Raw genomic sequence first — 20881 nt, forward strand, 5'->3', positions numbered from 1 at the left:
AGCTCACTGGGCTTGTGGCTGCCTTCGCTCTGCATTGCTCAATTCCTCTTACTCGTCCCAGTATTTTGAACATTCTGGGAAAGCAAGTCCAGTTTTGAGAGATTATTCGGAAATCTTGAATAAATGTTTCCAATGGTGTTAAATGGTCAATTGAGTCCTGGATGATCAGTAGGTGGACCTGGAGAGGGTGATTTCCCTATTCTTCATGGGAGAAGGAGTGTATATATAACAATATACAATGAGGGCATTAGATATGAGAGGGTTATTTCCAAGTGAAAATGGGTGTTACCATGTCTTAGACCGATTGAGCCATGACATCTAGTCATGATATCTACCCCGAGGTTGTCTCCCCTCTGCCCCCAATTTCATATCCTTCATATAGTGGCCCCCAGGGTCAGGTAGCGGCTGTCATCCCATGCCACACGGGAGGCACCATCGGGAAATCGGGGATGACTCCATCAGATTCATCACAACAGGTACATTTTGAATTTTTAGACATCAATGGAGGGCGGCTTGTGTAAAAAGATCCGGAGCTGCTGCTTTATTTTCGTGCCAGCAAACGATGCAGCAAACAGAAATTTGACAGAGGCTACTGAGGAACTGCACATGCTCCATGAGACTGACAAAAGAAACGAGGACAGTAACATCAGAGGACTGACTCGATAGTTTATTTGCCTGGCTTTCAATGTGGTTGGAGAACATTTTTAAGATAACGGTCACAATACTCATCACCTTTTATGCATGTCAATTAGGTTTAAGAATTTGGAAGGTAAACAGGGGGAGTGGGAAATATATGATGCCCCCGAATGTTGACGGGTTAGGGAAATTGGCACCCAAAGTAAAACACACAAACAGAAATGCTGCTACCCAATTGTCCCCCTAGGGGTGGTAATATGTAGTAGGACCTCACAGGGCCAGTCTCTCCTTCTGGGGATAAGGACAGCCACCTGCGAAAAAGCCTCCCTAAAACTGTCACATTACCCCCCTACCATCTTGGTCACCCTTTTTCTCCCACCATTGCTAGTGGAACCATGTGTTATTGTAAAACCATGACACTGACGAAATGTAGAACATACTGGGACGAAGAACATGAGACGCATATAGAATAACAATATGCTAAGCCAGCCAAGTCCTGCAACGAGGTGGTACACTAGAGGCATAAAGAGCCCCAAAGAGACTTTCCAAGATGGTGTTGGCCAGGACAGGGCCGAGTCAACAGTAGAAAGTAGAAGGCAAGAATGGACTAAGGAGCACTCACTGCAGAAGCTAGGAGTACGCAATCAAAGCTCAGGAAGCTCAAACTTGGAACAATGTAGCTGAAGCAGTGCGGTCTCTCCAGGAGGGGCATAAGAAGAACGGGACGTTACTGGAGCGTCCTGGGAGCCAGCAGGGAACGGACTCGCTTGGTGGGGGCATGACCGCAGAAAGGTGGACCGGCTGGTCCAGAAACAACGCTGTGACCACCAATGCACAGATGTAACAATCAGTGGCAAGACCGGGTGGGGTGCGGTAAGAGGCACAAGAGTGCATCAGGAGGCCTCTCCCTCTTCGCAGTATTTAGTCCAATCTCCCTCATCACAGTGATGCACCCAATACTTCTGTTAAAACAATAGAATAGTTTCCCTAATGGCTGTGACCCAACAGACGTCATTGGAAAGCCCAAGAGCTGTGGGAAACAAAGCAATACAATATAGAAACCAGTAGAGATAGATACAAGAAAGAAATAGAGAAACCTGGAAAAGATATCCATATTTAAAGTGTTAAATAGAAGCCACATAAGGCGATTAGTTTTTCTACTTCCTGGAAGGAGTTAAAGAGACTAATCCAGGTGTTCTGTGCTCAAAGGCCACTGTGGAGAACTTTTATAGAAGGACCAGGAGATGGGGGTCATTCCCATGATCCCTTTTGATGAGACATTGAAGAAGCGACTTCTACTATAAGATTGAAGCAGCCAGGAGAAAGGAGTGTTTCTCCTGGTGAAGCAAACACAAACGTCACTTTAGTTAAGAGTTATGTTTATAGTGTTGGGGTTGGATTAGTTGGTTTCTGAGTGTGGACTGAGAACATTCTAAAGTTTTCTTAGGTTGAGGCAGGGCAAGCCCCTTAGAAATAGGGAGGGATAGAATTTCTTAAATTACTTAATAAATGTTTACAGTGCACAAAAGGACCACTTCCTTGTCAGTCTCCTTCTACACCCTCACAGAGCATGCACGGAATGCCGCTTGAACTTACACAGCACCTCCAAAATCCGCCTTCTGTCAGCCAACACCGCTCCCATCTTTTTTTTTTTAAACTTAGTTTTTATGGGCCTTGAATAAAACATGAGACATACATCACTGTTAACCAAGTAGAAATGCCAGTTTTTCAATTTACACCCCACAGCTCACCCCCTCTCATGGACGGGGGAACCCAACTCTTGCAATTCCCCAGGGCTTGATGCCCAAGAACTCCCAGTCTTGAAAGGATATCCCCCTCAGCCATACCAGACCAACCAAAACAACCACCAATGAGCTCAAACTGTAAATAAGATCCTTTCACTCCCTCCCTCCCCTCCTTCCTACTCCTCCCTCTCCATCCCACCAAAATGAGGTTCTGTCTCTGCACATAGTGTCTTTCCGGATTTGTTGTACTTGGTGTCTCGGGAGCCTTTAATATGTGCATGTTCGCTCCCTTAGCAGGGACCCCCATATCCGCCTCCCCACTATATCAGAGAACATTCCATTCCCCTCTGAATGCCTCAAGCCTATCATTAACCACCGCCATCAGTTTTTCCATCAGCATCATGGTATGCACTTTTTGTAGCCAACCATCCTTTGATTGGAGGTTTTCATCTATCCACCCTTGCACAATGACCATTCTGTGAAGCCTATTTTCATTTCTTTATTTTGCAGAGAGCCCAGGAGCATCTGTAGTGAGTCTAAATCCAACTATCCCTGTAATGTCCTTCATCCAGCTCAACACTTCATCTCAGAACACCTTGACAATGGGGCAGTGCCACCACATATGAGAAAGGGACATCTCCTATTAGACAGGGGGAGGACCCTGGGAATATTCTGGATAGTCTCAATGAGTCTCTGTGCCATCCCACTAACATTTTATAACTATACTCCAGCGTAGAGATAAACAGGTTGCCGTGGAAGGTAATATTTTCACCCATTCATCCTCCGATATCTCCTCCCCCATCAGGTCGACCTAGTATCTCTGGAAAGTTTGTCTCCTGCCAGTGCCGACAGATTCATAGCTTTATACAGCCTAGATTGAATGCCTTTTCTCATACATGATCGGTACCATCAAAGATGGTAAGCTCCCTTGCTGTTGCGCCTCTCTATTTCAGGTCAGTCAGTGTGTTCGAAGACTGACATTGCACCCCTACCCCAGCACCTCCTAAATCGAATTAATGTCCAGGAACGCCCCTTCCTTAAATAATTGACCCACCCTCTCAAAGCCGAGGTCAGACCATCTCTGGGAATTTAACAGTGCCAGACTCTCCAGATTGAATGGGGGCCCCACACCGAGAACAAGGGCGAAGGCTAAGATGAGAAAACGCGGTTTATCCCATTATCCGGCCAGAGAACCACCAGTGTGGGGTGGGATAGCAAATGCTCCAGGACGGACCCGAGTGGAGCCCAGAGGTAATCCCCGACCTTCAATGGGTGGGCCACCAGGTCTTCAAGATATGCCCAATTAGTTTTTGGGTCCTCCCTCATATGATCCCTCATTATTTGCAACTAAACAGCTTTATAGTACAGACAGGAATCCAAACCCGCCTCTATCGGGAGTGTTAGGGTTGCCATTTTCACTCCCCGTGTCTTATTCTGCTGTATAAATCTGTGGACTTCTCCGAATAGGTCGAGAAAGAATCTTTCCAGGAGTTGTTTCAGGATGGAGGTAAAGTATAGAATGCAAGGAAGCACCTCTTGACCGAGGTCATGCACCCATACCACATCAATATAAACAGGGTCCACCTTTTCAAATCTTCTTTGCGCTGTTCCAAAAAGGGGTCGTCATTTATTTTCACCATCTCTCCCAGATCACTTGTAAATCATATCCCCATGTACAGAATATATGTATGTTCTATCCCAAGTATCTCCCACGCGGGTCTAATAGGGGACACTGCATTTGAATTAGCAGGATTCATGATTTCTGCACATTCTTGTTTAGACCTGATAAATTGCCATAGATCAAGATTTGTTCTATAAATGCCGGGATCGGCTGCTGCACCTCAGTGAGATATCCCAGTATGTCATCTGCGAATAGCGATAATGTACATTCAATCTCCCCCTGGCTATGCTTTTGATACGTTGGTTTACGCGACTTGCAATCGCCAGAGGTTCCACGTGCAGGGCATAGAGCAGCAGAGAGAGGGGGCATCCCCGTCTCGTACCCCTTGTTAATCTAAATACCTGAGAGAGCCCTCCATTCACTTGTACCCTTGCCCTGGGGTTGGAATACAGCGTACTAACCCAAGTCTGAAAATTCTGACTAAACCCCATCCTCCCCAGGACCTTCATCATAAGGAACAAGTTACTTACCTGTAACTGTTCTCCAGCATGGGTCTGGCATGGATTCACATGCTCATGAATATTCCCTATTGTCAGGCTGGGAATCCTCGGTACAGAACAAAAATCAGTATCAGTTTTGTTTCTGATCCGTCTTTCCTAGTAGTAACCAATCACTGATCTCTGGGTCATACTGCCCACAGCCAATGACTGCCCTCTCCCTAAGCCCCGCCTCTGGCAGCCATCAGATTTGGTAGCACGTAAAGTGGCAGTATGACCAAGTGAAGAGCCGCAGAGGGGTAGGCGGGAGGGTTCGCATGTGAATCCATGCCAGACCCATGCTGGAGAACAACAGTTACAGGTAAGTAACTTGTTCCTTCTCCAGCATGGGGTCTGGCATGGATTCACATGCTCATGAATATAAGATTACATAACAGTACACACATGCACAACCAAGGAAGGTGGCAAAAGGCTCAACATTAAGCAATACATAAACTCAACATTAGGCAACTCTTACCTCCTCACCAGGTGCTTCAGGCGAACAGGTTGCGCAGTAGAATTTTGTGAAGGTGTGTGTCGACCTCCACGTAGCAGCCCTGCAGATGTCTAGCAGGGGCACACCAGACAAGAACGCCGTGGTAGCAGCGATCCCTCTGGTCGAATGGGCTCTGGGACGGCCGGGCTGCGGTCGGTTTGCAAATAGGTGACAGTGCATGATACAGCCGGAGAGCCATCTGGAAATGGAAGCCTTCGAGAGAGCCTTGCCTTAATTCACAGGTCCAAAGTTCACAAAAAGCTGGGACGTCTTTCGAAAACTTGTGCGGTCCACGTAGAACTTCAGCGCTTTAGCTACATCCAACGAGTGCAAAGTCCTCTCGGCCGGCGACGAAGGGAAGAAAACTGGTAACACCAAGGGCTCGTTGAGGTGGAAGTCCGACGGCACCTTGGGCATGAAGGAGGGATGCGTCCTGAGCACCACCCTCGTGTCGTGAAACGTCAAGTATGGAGGCTTGCAAGATAGGGCCTGAATCTCTCCCACACGCCGTGCGGAGGTGATGGCCACAAGAAAAGCTGTTTTCCACGATAGGAACTTCAACAGTGCCGTATGCATAGGCTCGAAAGGGGTCCCCATGAGCCTAGTCAGCACCACGTTTAGCTCCCATGTCGGGGCTGGGGCCTTCACCGGCGGGAACGAGCGGAATAGTCCTTTCATAAATTCCTTCACCAGGCGATGAGACCACAAGGACACCCGTCCTGTTGTCCTGGTGTATCTGGAGATGGCAGACAGATGTATCTTGATGGAGGCGTGAGCTAGTCCGGCCTTGGCCAACGACAGTAGGTACGGCAGTACTTGAGGGGCCGTAATCCGTAGAGGGTTAATCTTCTGTGCCCGGCACCAGACAGAGAACCTCTTCCATTTGTGTCTGTTACACTTGAGTTGAGAACGCCCTGGCCCTTTCAAGAACTCTCTGCAGTCGGCCGGTATATCGTATCCTCCAAACTCTAGTGCTGCAGGAGCCAGGCCTGCAAGTTCAGCGACTTCAGGTCGTGATGAAGAATGGCTCCTCCTTCTCTGGAGAGAAGATCCGCATCCACGGGCAGTTTGACTGGTGGGGATGCCGATAAGTCCAGAAGGTCCGGGAACCAGATCTGTCTCGGCCACGCCGTTGCGACGAGGATCAACCTGCACCGGGACCTCTTGAGCTGGTTGACGAGCCGGAGTAGCAGTGGCAACGGCGGGAAAGCATAGAGGAACAGGTTGTCCCAGGGGAACGAGAAAGCATTGGCCATGCTCCTCGGTTGGGGGAACCTGCTGGCGAACCTCTGGCACTTGTAGTTCGTCGCCGTCGCGAAGAGATCGACCTGGGGTCTGCCCCACAGCCTGAAGAGTCGATCCACTGGATCCTGGCGTAGCTCCCACTCGTGGCACGAGCGCAGCTCCCTGCTGAGTGAGTCGGCGATGGTGTTCTTTATCCCTGCCAGATGAAAAGGTACCAGAAACATCCCCTGATGGACGGCCCAGTGCCACAGATCCTGGGATTCCTTGGGCAGGGCTGGGGATCTGGTTCCACCCTGCTTCCTGATGTAGAACATCGTGGTGGTGTTGTCGGTGAAGATCCTCACCACCTTGCCCTTGAGGGACGGAAGAAAGGACCTGAAGGGCCCAAAACACTGCGCGGAGCTCCAGAATGTTGATATGAGGCTGTTTTTCTCCGGGAGCCAAAGGCCTCTCGCGTGGAGATTTCCGGTATGCGCTCCCCACCCTTCCAGGGACGCATCATCATCACCGTTACCAGGTGAGTTGGGGTCTGAAAGTCTGCGCCCGCCGTCAGATGAGTACGGGTGCCCCACCACCGGATCGCTCGTCAGAAGGTCTTGTTGAACGGTATCCTGTCCTCGAAGCTGCCCGTGGCCTGGATCCAGCGTGCGTCGAGGAACTCTTGAAGTGGACGCATTCAAAGTCTGCACAGGCGTACAAGATAGATGCAGGAGGACATCATCCTGAGAAGGGATTTGATGGATCTTACCCTGGCTACGTCTGTGGCTAGCAGGCGTTGCACCTTGCCCAGGATGGCTTTCGTCGGACAGCGAGGCCAGCCGTGCCACTGTGTCGAGCTTGGCTCCCAGAAACAGGGTGACCCGAGACGGGCCCAGGTGGGATTTGGGGAAGATGGAGAACCCCAGGTCCGTGAGTAGCTGGACGGTCTTCGCTGTGTTCTACGGCGAGCTCCCTTGTCCTTGCTCGGATGAGCCAGTCGTCCAGGTAGGGATAGACGTGGATCCCTTGCAGGCGTAGCCACGCCGCCACCGGTGCTAGGCACTTGGTGAATACCCTGGTTCCCGACTAATCCGAACGGGAGGGCCTTGAACTGGTAGTGCCGTCCTTGGACCGCGAACCTGAGGTACTTCCGGTTTCCTTTTAGAATGGGGATGTGGAAGTAGGCATCCTCCAAGTCCAACGATGACAGGAAATTGTCCTCCTCCAGCTGTCCCAGCACGTGCTGGAGGGTGACCATCCGGAACTTCTGAGCCTTGATGTACTTGTTCAGTCGCCGCAGGTCCAGGATGGGACGCCAACCTCCTGTCTTCTTTACGAGAAAGTATCTAGACCCCGGAGCCCCGAAGTCTCTTTGGGACAAGCTCAATGGCACCTTTATTGAGCATCGCCCTTACCTCCAGCAGCAGCTGGGGTACGTGGTTTTCCTTCCTGGCCACGGGTGGCACGCGAGGGCACTTCTTTAAAAACTCGAGGGCGTGCCCCTGGGGTAGGGAATCTAGCACCCAACGGTGGGTGGAGGTGGACTCCCACACGCTGACTAACTTCGCCAGCCGGCCTCCCACCGGGGTGCTTCGGTGGGGGCCCGACGCCACGGTCGGTCCAGTCCTGTTTCGAGGCCACCTTGCCATCCCTGGCGATGACAGCGGGAACCTCCAGACTTGCCCCGTCCTCTATAGGCCTCCTGTGACGAGGAACCGGCCGCTTGATGGTAGGTAGATGAGCCGCTGCCGGAACCTTTGGAGGCCCCTTGCTTGCCTCCGGTGTTCCGAAACGATGGCCGTCGTTGCTGGAGAACTCCCAGGGCCCGGGCTGTCGCCGTGTCCGTTTTGATGGCTTGCAGGGACTCATCGACTGTCTTCCCAAACAGGTTGTTCCCGTCGAAGGGCATGTCCAACACTTTGGCTTGTACGTCCTGGCGGAAATCCGTCGCCTTAAGCCATCCGCGCCGTCTGAGGCAAACACCGTTGCCCAACTGGTGGAAACCAGCGTCAGCGATGTCCGTCGCCACCGTTATGGCGTGGTCCGATGCCACCTCGCCTTCATGAGGATTTCCAGGGCTTCTGCCCTCTTGTCCAGCAGGAAGTCCAACAAGGGAGTGATTTTGTACCAAAGTTCCCTGTCGTAACAAGCAACGATAGCCAGGGCGTTGGCCGCCTTAATCGTCGTCGCCGCAGACGTAATGACTCGTTGTCCCATCGCGTCGAGCTTCTTTCCCTCGCCGTCCGGCGGTGAAGTCGACGTCGAAGCCGATGCCCCCCTCCCCCGCCTTCTTCCTGGCCGCCGCCGAGACGACTGAATCCGGGGTCGGCTGCGCTCTAAGGCATAGAGGGGCCGCGTCTAGGACCCGGTACTTCTTTTCGTATCGGTCCCGTTTTTGCCGGCCTCGTGGACGGGTTCTTGAGGAGGGAGAGGCCCTCGTCCCAGATGTCATCCAGTAAGGGTACCGCGAGGACCGTCTTCCGCTTGGTCTTTCGACGTTGATAGTGGTACCCCTCCTTTTCTTTAGTGCAGAGCTGGAAAAGCTTGGGTGCCCTGGAGATCATCGCATGGAAGTATCCAATCTCATCGGGCGGGGAAGCCCGGGGACAACGGGAGGTCCACCCAGCAGTCGCCGCCCTCATCGTCCGTGCCCGTCATGGCCGTGTCCGTGCCATTCCCGCTGACCGTGGACGGGGAGGAGGGTTGAGCAGGCCTCGAGGGCTGGAAGGGTGCAGGAGGATGTATTCTTCTCCTCTTGGGTGGTGGACTTCCCGATGGCCCGGCCCGAGGCTCCTCCGTCAGGCCTGGCTCCTCCGTCGGGGGTAAAGGCAATCTAGTCCTTATTTCAGAGCATAAGGATTGAATTGCCATCAAAATGGCCACCGAGTTGTCCTGCGGCACTGGCTGTGACGCGCGCGACGGTTGGTCTGGGGTCCCGTCGGCGATTCCGTCGTCCCCCTCGTCGGGATGCCTCTCCTTAAGAGGAAAAGAGCAGCCCTTTGTCTTAGGGAATCCAGTCTACACGTCGGATCCCGCACAGAGGTTACCCGTGTTCAATAAAAACAGGAACCCGTTCGGGTTGAGAATAATCCAGCACCTCCAATATGGGGCTCGGTTGGACTAACAGTCCACGGTGAAGATCCCTATAACCTGCACTTTCCTGCCTGTTGAACACATTTTGGTAATCTGGTTTTTCGAACTTCCTGGACCATCCAATGGATGGTATCACGTGGATTCAACTAATTGGTTGTTTTTTGGATGCATATCCGATTGAAATACTATAAGTGGCACATTTATTTCGTGCCACTGTGTATATTTCTGTGCAGTTAGAGCTGAAATATTAGAGACCCAATTAATGTGGTGGGCCTTCTGTTTTACCTTTAAATATCGCATAGAGACGCTATACAGTGCACTATCTGTAGATACTGACGCAACAGTTCCCTGACGAATTTCCCTTGACTGTGTTCTCACCTTTTCCTTTTTTCGGTGTGATTGATGGAATGAAACATGTTGGATGATTGTATGTTGAGAAGGGTCTATGTGTAAAATGTTGAATGAGAGAATACCAGTTAAACCCTGTTTTGCCAAAATTATTGCGTATTTTGCACTTGCACTAAGACACTTGGAGTACAAAGTACCTCAAACTTTGGAGGACAGTCATTTTTCCCTGCCCCCCACATCCTAGACTAATTGTTGTTGTTCCTTTTCTATGTTGTTGCACTGACATTCTTTCTTATTTTTTAAAAATTGGTTGATTGTCTTTACATATGTATTTTTATGATTCACTCTTATCAATAAAAAAGCATTTATATTTTTTCAAAAAACTGCCTGCTAATTTAATGAAATTGGGTAGTTCACAACCACGTTGTTGATCCTATGGTTACTCATGGAGAAAAACAAACAAGATTCCTGTTTGACCTCATTGTCTAGTAATAAAGGTTGCTGACCTCAACGAGGGTGGTCAATTACGGGATCTTTTAACTTTTACCTACTGTTGTGTTTATAATGGTCCTCTATGCCCGTGTCGTGGCTCTCAGGGACTTCAACAAGTTCCTCCTCGTAGGTTGTGTCTGAATCCACGACGGCCACTGACCCCCTCCCTCTTTCCCCGCCGGGGGCTTCGTGGGGGTTCTTTCGATGGGCTTGAAAGATGCCTCCCTCCGAGGTGGCAGGGAGACTCTGGGCCCCGAGGCAGCTACCACAGGTGTAACCTCCGCAAGCTGCGCCAGGGTTGCCGTGACCTCCTCATTCGAGGCCTTGGCTAGGTGAATCAAGGCCTTAATCACCAACTGTGTGCTTGTGGCCTTCACCTTGGGGGAGGGCTCCCCGCCTCGCTCCCCCTCAGCCGAAATCTTCGAGATCGACCGGGGCCTCTCCAGAAGCTTGGCTGAGTTCTCGGATTTCCTCTTACCCGAGCCAGAGCGTTGGCTCGTGGTCGATGGCGACGGGGAGGATGCGCCCTGTCAGGCAGCCGAGGAGCCCGACCGTTCGGCACTCCCGGTGCCCGCAGACTCGCGGTGCTTAGCCTTCTGTTGGGCCCCCGTCGCCGGGGCGCCCTCACAGGACTTAGAAGACCGCTCGTATTTCTTCTTCTCACCCGACGGGCTCTTTCCCTCCAGCCAGTTGGCGAGACGAAGATGGTTGTCCCTCATGGTCCGCTCCGACATGTTCCCGCAAAACGCATAGTCCTCCACGTGCGTTTTGTCCTCGTGAAGACAGAGGCATAAGGAATGCTCGTCTTCCTTGAACACGTTCTGCAGCTGGCATCCAGGGCAGGCCCTGAACAGCGTCCCGGGCGTCGAGCTCCCTTTCTCCTGGGCCATGTCCGGGGTAGGCCTGAAACTTCTGGAATCCTCCAAAAGCGTTGTTCGACGAAATCTTCACCCTTGAGGGGCGTAGAAACATCCGAAACGGGTCCACGTTGATCGGATGTAAAGACGGTGGAGCTTGAGGCTCAATTTAACCTAAAAATTAGAAATTCTCCTTGAAAAAGCACGAAAATGCAGCAAAAGCTCGAGAGCTATAGCACGAGGACTCCCAACACTTGAACGTGCGGAAAAATCTGAGGATGGCTGCCGGAGGCGGGGCTTAGGGAGAGGGCAGTCATTGGCTGTGGGCAGCATGACCCAGAGATCAGTGATTGGTTACTACTAGGAAAGATCAGAAACGAAGCCGATACTGATTTTTTTCTGTACCGAGGATTCCCAGTCTGACGGGGAATATTCATGAGCATGTGAATGCCAGACCCCATGCTGGAGAAAAGGCCATTCTACCCTGTCAAAAGCTTTCTCAAGTCAAGAGATACCAAGCAGGCCTCTTGGTCGCCCATTTGAGCACAATGAATCAGAGCTAGTTTGCGAATCTTGTCCGCCCCTTGTCTCCCAGGGATAAAGGCCACTTGGATCCCCATCGAGCAGTGTTGGCAGTCTCGTCTCCAGCCTCGTTCCCAAGATCTTTGCAAGGATTTTCACATCGTTATTCAGAGAAATGGGTCTATAGGAAGCACACTTCCTGGTGTTCTTTCCCTCCTTATGATCGCTATTATTTTTTGCCATCAGCATCATATCGGGTAGGGCCTCCCCCTCTAGACAGGCATTGAAAAGTCTCACTAGATAAGGGGCAAGTAGTGATCTGAACAGTTTATAGAAATTCAGCGAAAATTGCCTGTTGAACCTCTTCCACTGTAATAGGTCGGTCAAGCTCCTCAACCACATCAAGAGCTAGAACAGGGAGGGGGAGATTTTCTAGGAAAGCATCAATCTTTTCATCTTCTCCCGCCCATTCTGAGGTATATAAAGGAGCTTTAATATTTAGTAAATTTTTCCACGATGCACTGCTGGTCGAACCTACCTTTCCTTCCTCTGACTCTATACCCCCAATAGTTCTTTGCGGCCTTTCCTCCCTCAATCTGCACGCCAGAATCTTGTCAGGCTTGTACCCTTTTTCATGGTACCTTTGTTTTAAGAACATGAGTTTATTTCTCAGTGTCTTGGACCAGGATAGTATTTAATTGCACCTTGTACCGTCGAAGTTAGTGCGACACCACATGTGACATCGCTACCCCCGGCTACCGCCCGGTTGCAACCGTTCTATTTCTTGGCAGAGCGTGGTTTACTGTTCACTCCTCTCATTCTTTTTCCGTGAGCCCATCCTTATCAAGACACCCCTGGAAATATCCACTAATTGTATTGCAGGTACAATACATAAGCACTATACAGAGGACGATTCATCCAATCCGGTCATTAGTGGAATGGGTTGGAAGCTTTAATGAATTCATGGAGTCTATATAGAAGAAATATTGCTTCCGATAAATTTCCTAGGCCCATGTTGAAAAGAGGTGGTCAAGGCTCAGTCATATACTATATTGTCTTTTGATGTTGTAGATATTCCAGTTATTGACCATGCTCTTACAATTGGTGCTCAACCTAGAAATTATCCCATATGGATACACTTAAATCTTTAGCCCTTCTTTGAATTGATTCTGCAGCAACTACATTAATTTGGAATGAGAAGGCAGTGACTCATCTCAATAAGGGTATATACATAAATCGGTTACGACCATAGTAGCAATATAGCTTTGAACCAGAGAGATACACATGTTATAGAACAGGTTTCAGACCTTTAAATGAGGATTTGTTTGTTCAAACGCAATCCATTTAGACACCAAACACGTTTCATGAAAAACTCTGAAAAAAAGAGCTCGAAGGGCATACTGGCACAAAATTCTTCATGGTTTTCAATAATTGGAATCAACAAAAAAATTTGACCAGAGATATAAAAACTGGCGTAAGGCCTACAAATCTACCCTGATTCAGCGTAATTTGGAACATAGGTTGCAAGCACTAATAACTCAAGACAGTAGTTTATGGGATTTAATGAACTCTCAAGAATTATCGACTCTAAGTGTACAAGCCAATCCCATCTCTGAAATAGCATGGAAACACTTTGTTCAGTTATATTCTATCCCAGAGCATACATCTCATCTACAGTCCAGTAAAATGGATCGGACAGGACATTTTACTTTTGATCAGGAGTATACCCTTAATTATGATGAACAAAGCAAATATATCGAGCCCCGATTAACATTCCAACAGGACTTTTGACAGGGGATGTGCGTTTATATTCTATACCAGCTATTCAATCATATTTTTAAAGAGTACTCCCATTGTCTTAGAGAACCGACTAAGTGGTCCCCATTTTTTTCAAAAAGGGGATCGGCTCAATCTGACAAATAACCACTGTATAGATTAGTTAGAAGTCTCCAGCAAGATCTTTGTGTACATTCTGTTGGGTACTCTGGAGGCCTGGATTGAACAGTCTGGTAATTGGACAAGAATCAATCAGGTTTTCGGAAGAGTTTGGGCACCTCTAATCAACCTTATTGTCCACCTAGTCCAAGCCTCCACTATGAAGAAACAGTTATATATGGCACTGATCAACCTGACCATGGTGTTAAACTACTCTGGGGCTGTCCTAAATATGCTAATTCGTGTATTTTGTATATGGCTGATGTGTCTAGATATCTAAAGGGAACAATGATGTTCCTTCTCCCTCAGATCCTTTTTGATTTAACATCTTGCATGTCCAGGTGATTAAATACTATCGGGCCAAATCCCTATATGGCTGCAGCACAAATCCCTTGCACCCTTCACCAAGAATGTTGATCTAGGAATCAAACCTCAAATCAAAACTCCATCTCTTCCTTGAACAAAAAAAAACTCAAAACAAAAACAGCATGGGTTTAGAAGTGGTCTTGCACTGGAAATAGCTTGGATTTGAGCTTAAACAAAAGCATAACAAGCCTGAATTCAAAGATATGACTCCCAGCATTGCAGCAAAAATTAATGGAATAATTGTGGGACATTATCGTTAAAACCAAAAGGAAAAACGATTCCAGCTCTACTATATGGAGCAGAATTCAAAGATCCAATTTTTCATGGTCTATAGTGAAAGGTAAATTCTTGTTGCTGTTGCGTGTTCATGTACTTCTCATTAGATATGAAATTCATTAGATATAAAATTGCTCCAATGCAGACAGTGGAATGGAAGATTTTTTTCACTAGATTTGAAAATATTGAAACCCACTCCCAATTCCCTTTTCTCTGACTTGTTTGAACTTGCGCTCTATGGTTGTAAATAGCTCTTTTGTTTGCATTTATGTTCCTCAATTCTGTACAATGAAATATCAAGCTAATAAAAGGGCGACTTATAAAATAAATGATGGCTACATGACTATTAAAACAACTGAGGGAAAAAACACAAGTTAGTCGCGCAATTGAAACTAAGAAATGAACTCAGTTGTCTAAATATTTGAACACATTTCCAAATAATAATTGGAGAGGATTCTTCATAAGATTGTGATTCAATTGTTTACCGACCATGGAATTTCTTGATGTGAAAAATAAGTGGATTCCTTCTCTCAGATATTTTTTGTGGGAAGGACGACAACCTGGACACATTAAGACAGTATGTGGAATGTCCATAATTTGTTAACGGAACTCTCACCTCCCCAACCATAGCTGCTATTTTATATATACAACTACTTGTAAGAGGCGGGGGAGGTTAAATCTTTTAAAATTGTTATGCTTAATCGAATTGTTTATTATTATTATGGTATTTATTGAGTGCAAACCCCTCTTTGAGAAGCAACAGAGCGCTCTACAGCGGCAGACAACAGATACTAAAGGGAGCGCATTTCAGAGGTAACAGAACAAATATGCAGCGGGGGTAAGATACAGAGGGGCAACGAGGAGGGGTACAGCTGTAATAGCTGGCAGAGGGGCAGGCGGCGTCTAGCGAGTCAGGTGGAAGGCGGGGCTGTGGGATGACTAGTTTACATTATCAACTTGCTGTTCAAGTTATTGGAATACATTCAATTTTATTTGCATTTTAACCAAGGCTAGGTACTCAAAATTACTGTAGGTTTTGTCAAATGATCTATACTTTTTTCCATTTTCTCTTTTGTGAAGATTTGCACTAAACTGTACACAAAGAAAATAAAGTGCACACTTTTGGAAATGTTGCACACTGATCGAACAAAGATAACCAAAGCAATGTCCAAATGAATAAGACTGACATTAAAAACAGTTTGCTAACATTATGAAATTAGGGAGTGAATTTGGCAAAAGATTTGATTAGAGGTTTGTGGGCAGCACAAGTGTCAATTGTAAGAATTACCAGACAATTCGTAGTTTGAGGTCTGCAGAGTTCCCAGAGTAGTAAAAGGAAACGGTGCACTATAGTTACAAAGCAGGCTATAACAAAATCACCAGAGACATCCAACAAAAAGAGCAATGGGTTCAGTACAAGAATGTCTGCAGGAACCTTGGAATGCCAATGTTTAAACACATTCACCTGTAGCGGTGTACGAAGACTCCCTTGAACACAGCATTCATCATGTTCTCAATCTCTTCTTGGTTCTCCTGGAGCTAAAAGGTAACAAATACGTTAAAGTAATAAATCACATAACGTCCCTCAAATGTATTTGTTATCTTTAATGAACTGTGTATCAAGTTGATGTACAACACAACAAATGCCAGCTTGCTTAACCCAAAGGTGGTTAGGACGTTCATGCCCACTTCCTTGCAACACCCACCAATTAAAAAGCTTAGCAATGCAGTGGGAACTCTCGCTACAACTGGCATAAACATTGAAGAGAGAAAAACCATGGAGCAGACAAACAGGTTGCGATTTCCTCAGACTTTCCATACAGCAGGGGCGCAACAAAACCTAAATTTCAGGGGGTGGGGGGCCAATTCAGAAAATAGACTGGGCACACTCGGAGACTCTGCTGTCACTGTTCTACCGCACCATGGTCTGGGACCAACTATCAAATAGTGTATTCTAAAGCACAATATGCAGAAAGGCGATGCAAGTCTATCTTGAAAGTAGCAGCTTTAAAGTTTTACTGTGTTTGTTCAAGTCCATTTTTCTGAACAAACACAGTAAAACTAACGCCGCCAGTTTGGGGGAAAGGCTTCCCTCACCTCTCTGCCTAACAAAATGCCAGTGTCCACATCCAGGGGTGCCCTATGCTAAAATGTTGGCGGTGGCTATCCCTTCAAATGGTGAGAGGCGCTAACTTCAGAGACCGTAGAGGAGTGGCAAACTTACTCATGTAGGGGCTTATAATGAGCCTATTCGAGTGCAGATTCAATGTTACAATCAGTTAACTCTCCTAAAAATCTGAAAACACCCACTTCTTGCAGATCCTGAAAGTCCTAGAAAGTGTGAAAATGGCAGATGGTGTGCAATGAAAGGCAGAAAATCATACAATAACAGGACAGAGTCTGGGGCAGTACTCTGGACGGCCCAAGCAACTTCAGTGGCTGGGAGAACAGGGGAGAACATGTAATGTTGGTTCTACCACAGTAAATACAATTCTATGAGACAGTATTGGAGCTACTAGCAAAGGAGCACCAGGGTACACCAATGTGTCCCTACACTTATTAAAACTGTCCTATTAGAAGGGTGTAAACGTAATCACTTATAAGCACTCCAATTTTTGCAGTTGAAATCAGGGTGAGGACATTATTTGCATGGAGTCACACACTTCCGCTAAACAGCGAAGCAGGGATTTTAACCATCTCTGCAATTTGACACGGCCACCTTCTTCCACGCTGTACTTGGAACAAATATTTAAGTTTTGGGTGTCAAGGCCTACAATAATACTTCCCTATAGCCCTATAGAGTTTACTTGCAAAATACCCAAATTGCATAGTAAAGCATCAGAAAGCATCAGGACATGTAAATCCTTATAGCAGCATGTTGAGCCAAATTAATATCAGTGTACCTTTTATTTCTACATCCTGAATGCAAAACTAAGATGCAAAAGGCAAAATATGTATTTACCCACTTTCTTTAAGATACACAATAAAAGAGGTTTTGTAATAAACTCACTTAGGCATGCAGATTAGTCACAAACCTCCAGAGTGTTAGGTATGGTTTTAAGGACATGCAACTAAGGACATCAAAGCAAACTTTACTTTTTAGCATATCAAACTATTAGACATTATGGGTCTGAACACATTTTAAGGGTACTTTATTGTGTTGCTCTCATTAACTGTCACAGATTGGTGGTCTTTTACTTGGAAATTCACCATTATGCATATGAAAGGCTATGCTGCTGATGACAAAAGAAAGGTGTTGTCGAGTTCATTATGGCACTGGATGCAGAGCCAGGAACACAGCCTGTATGTCTTGGGGGGCTGTGACAAGGGCAGTGCTTGATCCTCCCGTCCGAGCATATTTGCCTCGGTAGAAAGAAAATGCGCCGACAGGACCATGCTCGGCACGGAAGCCCCACCCCTAAAATACCATTTCGGGGTGCTCAGCCCGGTGAGCTCAATGACATTGCGCGCCTGCCAAACAGAATGGGGATACCTTGCAGAAGGACTGTCAGAAAGACAAAGCGCAAGCGAGCAACACGGAGAGTGTGAGCAAGAGAGGCTGAGAAAGGGCAAACGTGACGGAGAACGCCTGCAAGAGAGGCTGTGAAACGGGCAAGCGAGATGGAGAACGACAGCAAGAGGTCGAGAAGCAAGAGAAGGCTGAGAGCAACGGCAAGAGCAGAGAAAAGGGCAAGAAAGGGAGAGAATGCTCTAGAATCTTAGAGCTAGAGAGGGCGAATGAGAGACGGCGCGCACAGGCGAGAGTGAACAAGGGAGAGAGAGAGTATCCTTTACCGAACATTCTACAGCCACACATGGCTCTTTTCCTACCTCCTTCCGTTTAACCAGTAGTGCCTCCAGCCTCTCAGTGGCTCTCTTGTCAAGCGCTTTATTCCTCTCTGCCTCATATTGCCGCTGGTTATTGTCTTTGTGGAGAGTCAGGTTCAATGCCACGTTCACAAGAGCAGACATCAGCTTAAGGGCTTTCGCAACAGGAGGGGGAGCAGTCATTAGCAGGGAGACAAAATAGACAGTGGGCAAGATGAATATGGTATTCTTAGAAAATTCACTGATGTTCTTAGCCCTAGCGGCCAACGACGTTACAGTTGGGGATCCAAACGATGGATGGTAAGTAGATGCCACCGTTTCTAAAGCATATGATAACCTAAACACCTTGAAAGGGTCTTTTCACACCCCAAGCTTGGACCCTCCACCAGCATTCCAATAATGTTCACATTGGTCCTCTTTTCTCAGCCCACCAGGAGAACCGGTCAGATCAAAATGCAGGTCATGAAGGGAGTGCTTACGAATGATATGATATTTTATTTGTAACGCGCTCGTACACGAGTATTTCAGAGCGCGACAAGGGAGGGGAGGGGAAACAGGGGAGATAAAACAACGATCTTACTAGGCCCAGTGACATTGAGAACGTGCAAGTGCATGGGAAAGGGGAAGGGGAAAAGTGCATGGAAGGGGGAGAGTGGAAAGTGCGGAGCAGTGGGGAGACAGATGAATAATAAAACAAATAAAATAGATAATGGAGTAATGGACTGAAGACTGTTCTGGTGCATAACGTTTCGTATTCTGATGCCCCAGTTCCCATCCCCTTCAGAATTTGAGAAGCGTAAAAAGGAACATCTGGTGAACCGCCTACGCAAATACATGAAAAAAGTATCCTATGTGTACTGTTTTGGAAGGCCCATCACCAGCCTTTCTGCAGTCCTCTATGGTTACAGATCTCTGGAAAGCTGTGAACAAAAAAAACGCCTTTGTTCTTAATGTATGAACGCCAACAATCCATAAGAAAAACATTACTGGTTAATGTATTCTTCTAATGAATTGCATCCTCCCACAAGAGTCCTGTGAAAAATCGAGATTTTTCCAGCCTTATTCCCCAGGGTTCTACTACATTAAGGCCTAAAGACAATCTCTATCAAGTCGCGCTTCTGGAGGTAGAATAAAAAGGGACAACCAATTGAGTGGAGAATTCGGGGGAGAATGTTCAAAGGGGAGACGCGATATTCAACCCTTTTATAATTCTCATCACCCCCCTCCCCTTTTCTACTATCAGGAAGTATTCAAATTCACACCCTATCCCCCCTCCCCTTACCCAATCCTGAGAAACACTGGGACAAATAAGAGGCACATGGGAGTCGTGAGGATTGCCCATGGGAGTCCATGGGCAATGGATTCCTATGGACAGTCTCCATGTTGTCCCAATACAATGGTCATTGCTATAACTAGAAGAGCCCTGCCACTTTGTGGTTGTACATGCATCAGTCCTGCACGTTATAATGTGTTTCGTACAGGGTGCTTAATTGGGCTTTACACATGTGCGTTTATTTCTATTACAACATTTTCAATATTTTCAAAGCATTGCCATGATCATTTCACAGGGTGCTAAATGTAAACAAAGAACAATTGTTTACACATATAGACGCGAATACAACGCCATGTACATATGTTTAGAAAGAAAAATAAAAATAGAAATAAATTGATTTGCAAGACAATGTACCTTGTGCACAATGCATTTAGTAGTACATCTATTGTAAAGTTAGTTCATTTGTGATTTCAATGTTTTTTGTTGTAACCTCCTATTTTTAGGTTTTCTAACAATGCAATCAATGGAAACAGTCGCAAAAAATGGAAAGGACTCGGAGAGCAACAGTGGCAAAGTAGATTTGTACAATGTTTGTTCTGCAGTGCCGCATTTAAATCAAATGGGCACGTGCATTCTTTCAAATATCCTATCACATGGATATTAGCTTGTCTGACATTTGACATTTCCTTTCGTGTATATAACTATAGAGAAAGAATGATCAAACAAAATAATAGACAGAAAACAATCATCCTTGGTCGCCGTCTCTATTCATTAGCTGTGGTTTAGTCAGGTGCAAGAAATAGCATAAGAACAAGTTACTTACCTATAACTGTTCTACAGCATGGGGTCTGGCATGGATTCCCATGCTCATGAATATTCCCATCAGACTGGGAATCCTCAGTAAAAAAAATAAACAGTTTGTTTTATTTCTGAACTGTCTTTCTCCTAAAAACCAATCACTGAGCTCTGGGTCATACTGCCCCCAGCCAATGACTACCCGCTACCCAAGCCCCTCCCCCGGCAGCAATCTTCAGATTTGGTAGCACGTAAAGTGGCAGTAGGACCAAGAGAAGAGGCGCTGAAGGGTAGGCAGGAGGGTTCGCATGTGAATCCATGCGAGGCCCATGCTGGAGAACAACAGTTACAGGTAAGTAACTTGTTCATTCTCCAGCATGGGGTCTGGTATGGATTAACATGCTCATGAATAAAGAATACATAGCAGTACACATATGCAAACCACGGGAGGTGGGAAGGCTCAACATAAGCATCTCTTATCTCCCCACCAGGCTCACCTTCAAGCGAACAGGTTGCACAGCACTGCTTGGCTGACTATGGACTCCTCAATGAAATCCCTGTCAACGCAGTAGAATCTCGTTAAGGCGTGCGTCGACCTCCATTTAAGCTCTCGGACGGGCATGCAACGGTCGGTTTGCCAATAGGTGACAATGGGTGATGCAACCGGAGAGCCACCTGGAAATGGAAGCCTTGGAGAGAGCCTTCCTATTGTTCACAGGTCCAAAGTTCACAAAAAGTTGCGACGTCTTCCAGAAAGCTTTGTGCGGTCCACGTAAAACTTCAGCGCTCTAGCCATATCCAGCGAGTGTAAAGTCCTTTCAGCTGGCGACAAAGGTCC

General features: G+C 47.2%; 1 protein-coding gene across 1 annotated transcript in view; it reads right to left on the reverse strand.

Annotated features, from left to right (window-relative positions):
• STAG3 (STAG3 cohesin complex component) overlaps positions 1–20881 on the reverse strand; it is a 2261782-nt gene that overhangs the window by 1761171 nt on the left and 479730 nt on the right. Inside the window, exons 8-9 of the mRNA XM_069646424.1 lie at positions 17979–18130; positions 15613–15686 (exon numbers count right to left, since the gene is read on the reverse strand). Of these exons, the coding sequence (XP_069502525.1) occupies positions 15613–15686; positions 17979–18130 (226 nt within the window). The remainder of the gene's footprint in view (positions 1–15612; positions 15687–17978; positions 18131–20881) is intronic.

This window comes from Ambystoma mexicanum, chromosome 1p (genome assembly GCF_040938575.1).
Source record: "Ambystoma mexicanum isolate Mex_15411 chromosome 1p, UKY_AmexF1_1, whole genome shotgun sequence".
Classification (NCBI taxonomy): Eukaryota; Metazoa; Chordata; class Amphibia; order Caudata; family Ambystomatidae; genus Ambystoma; species Ambystoma mexicanum.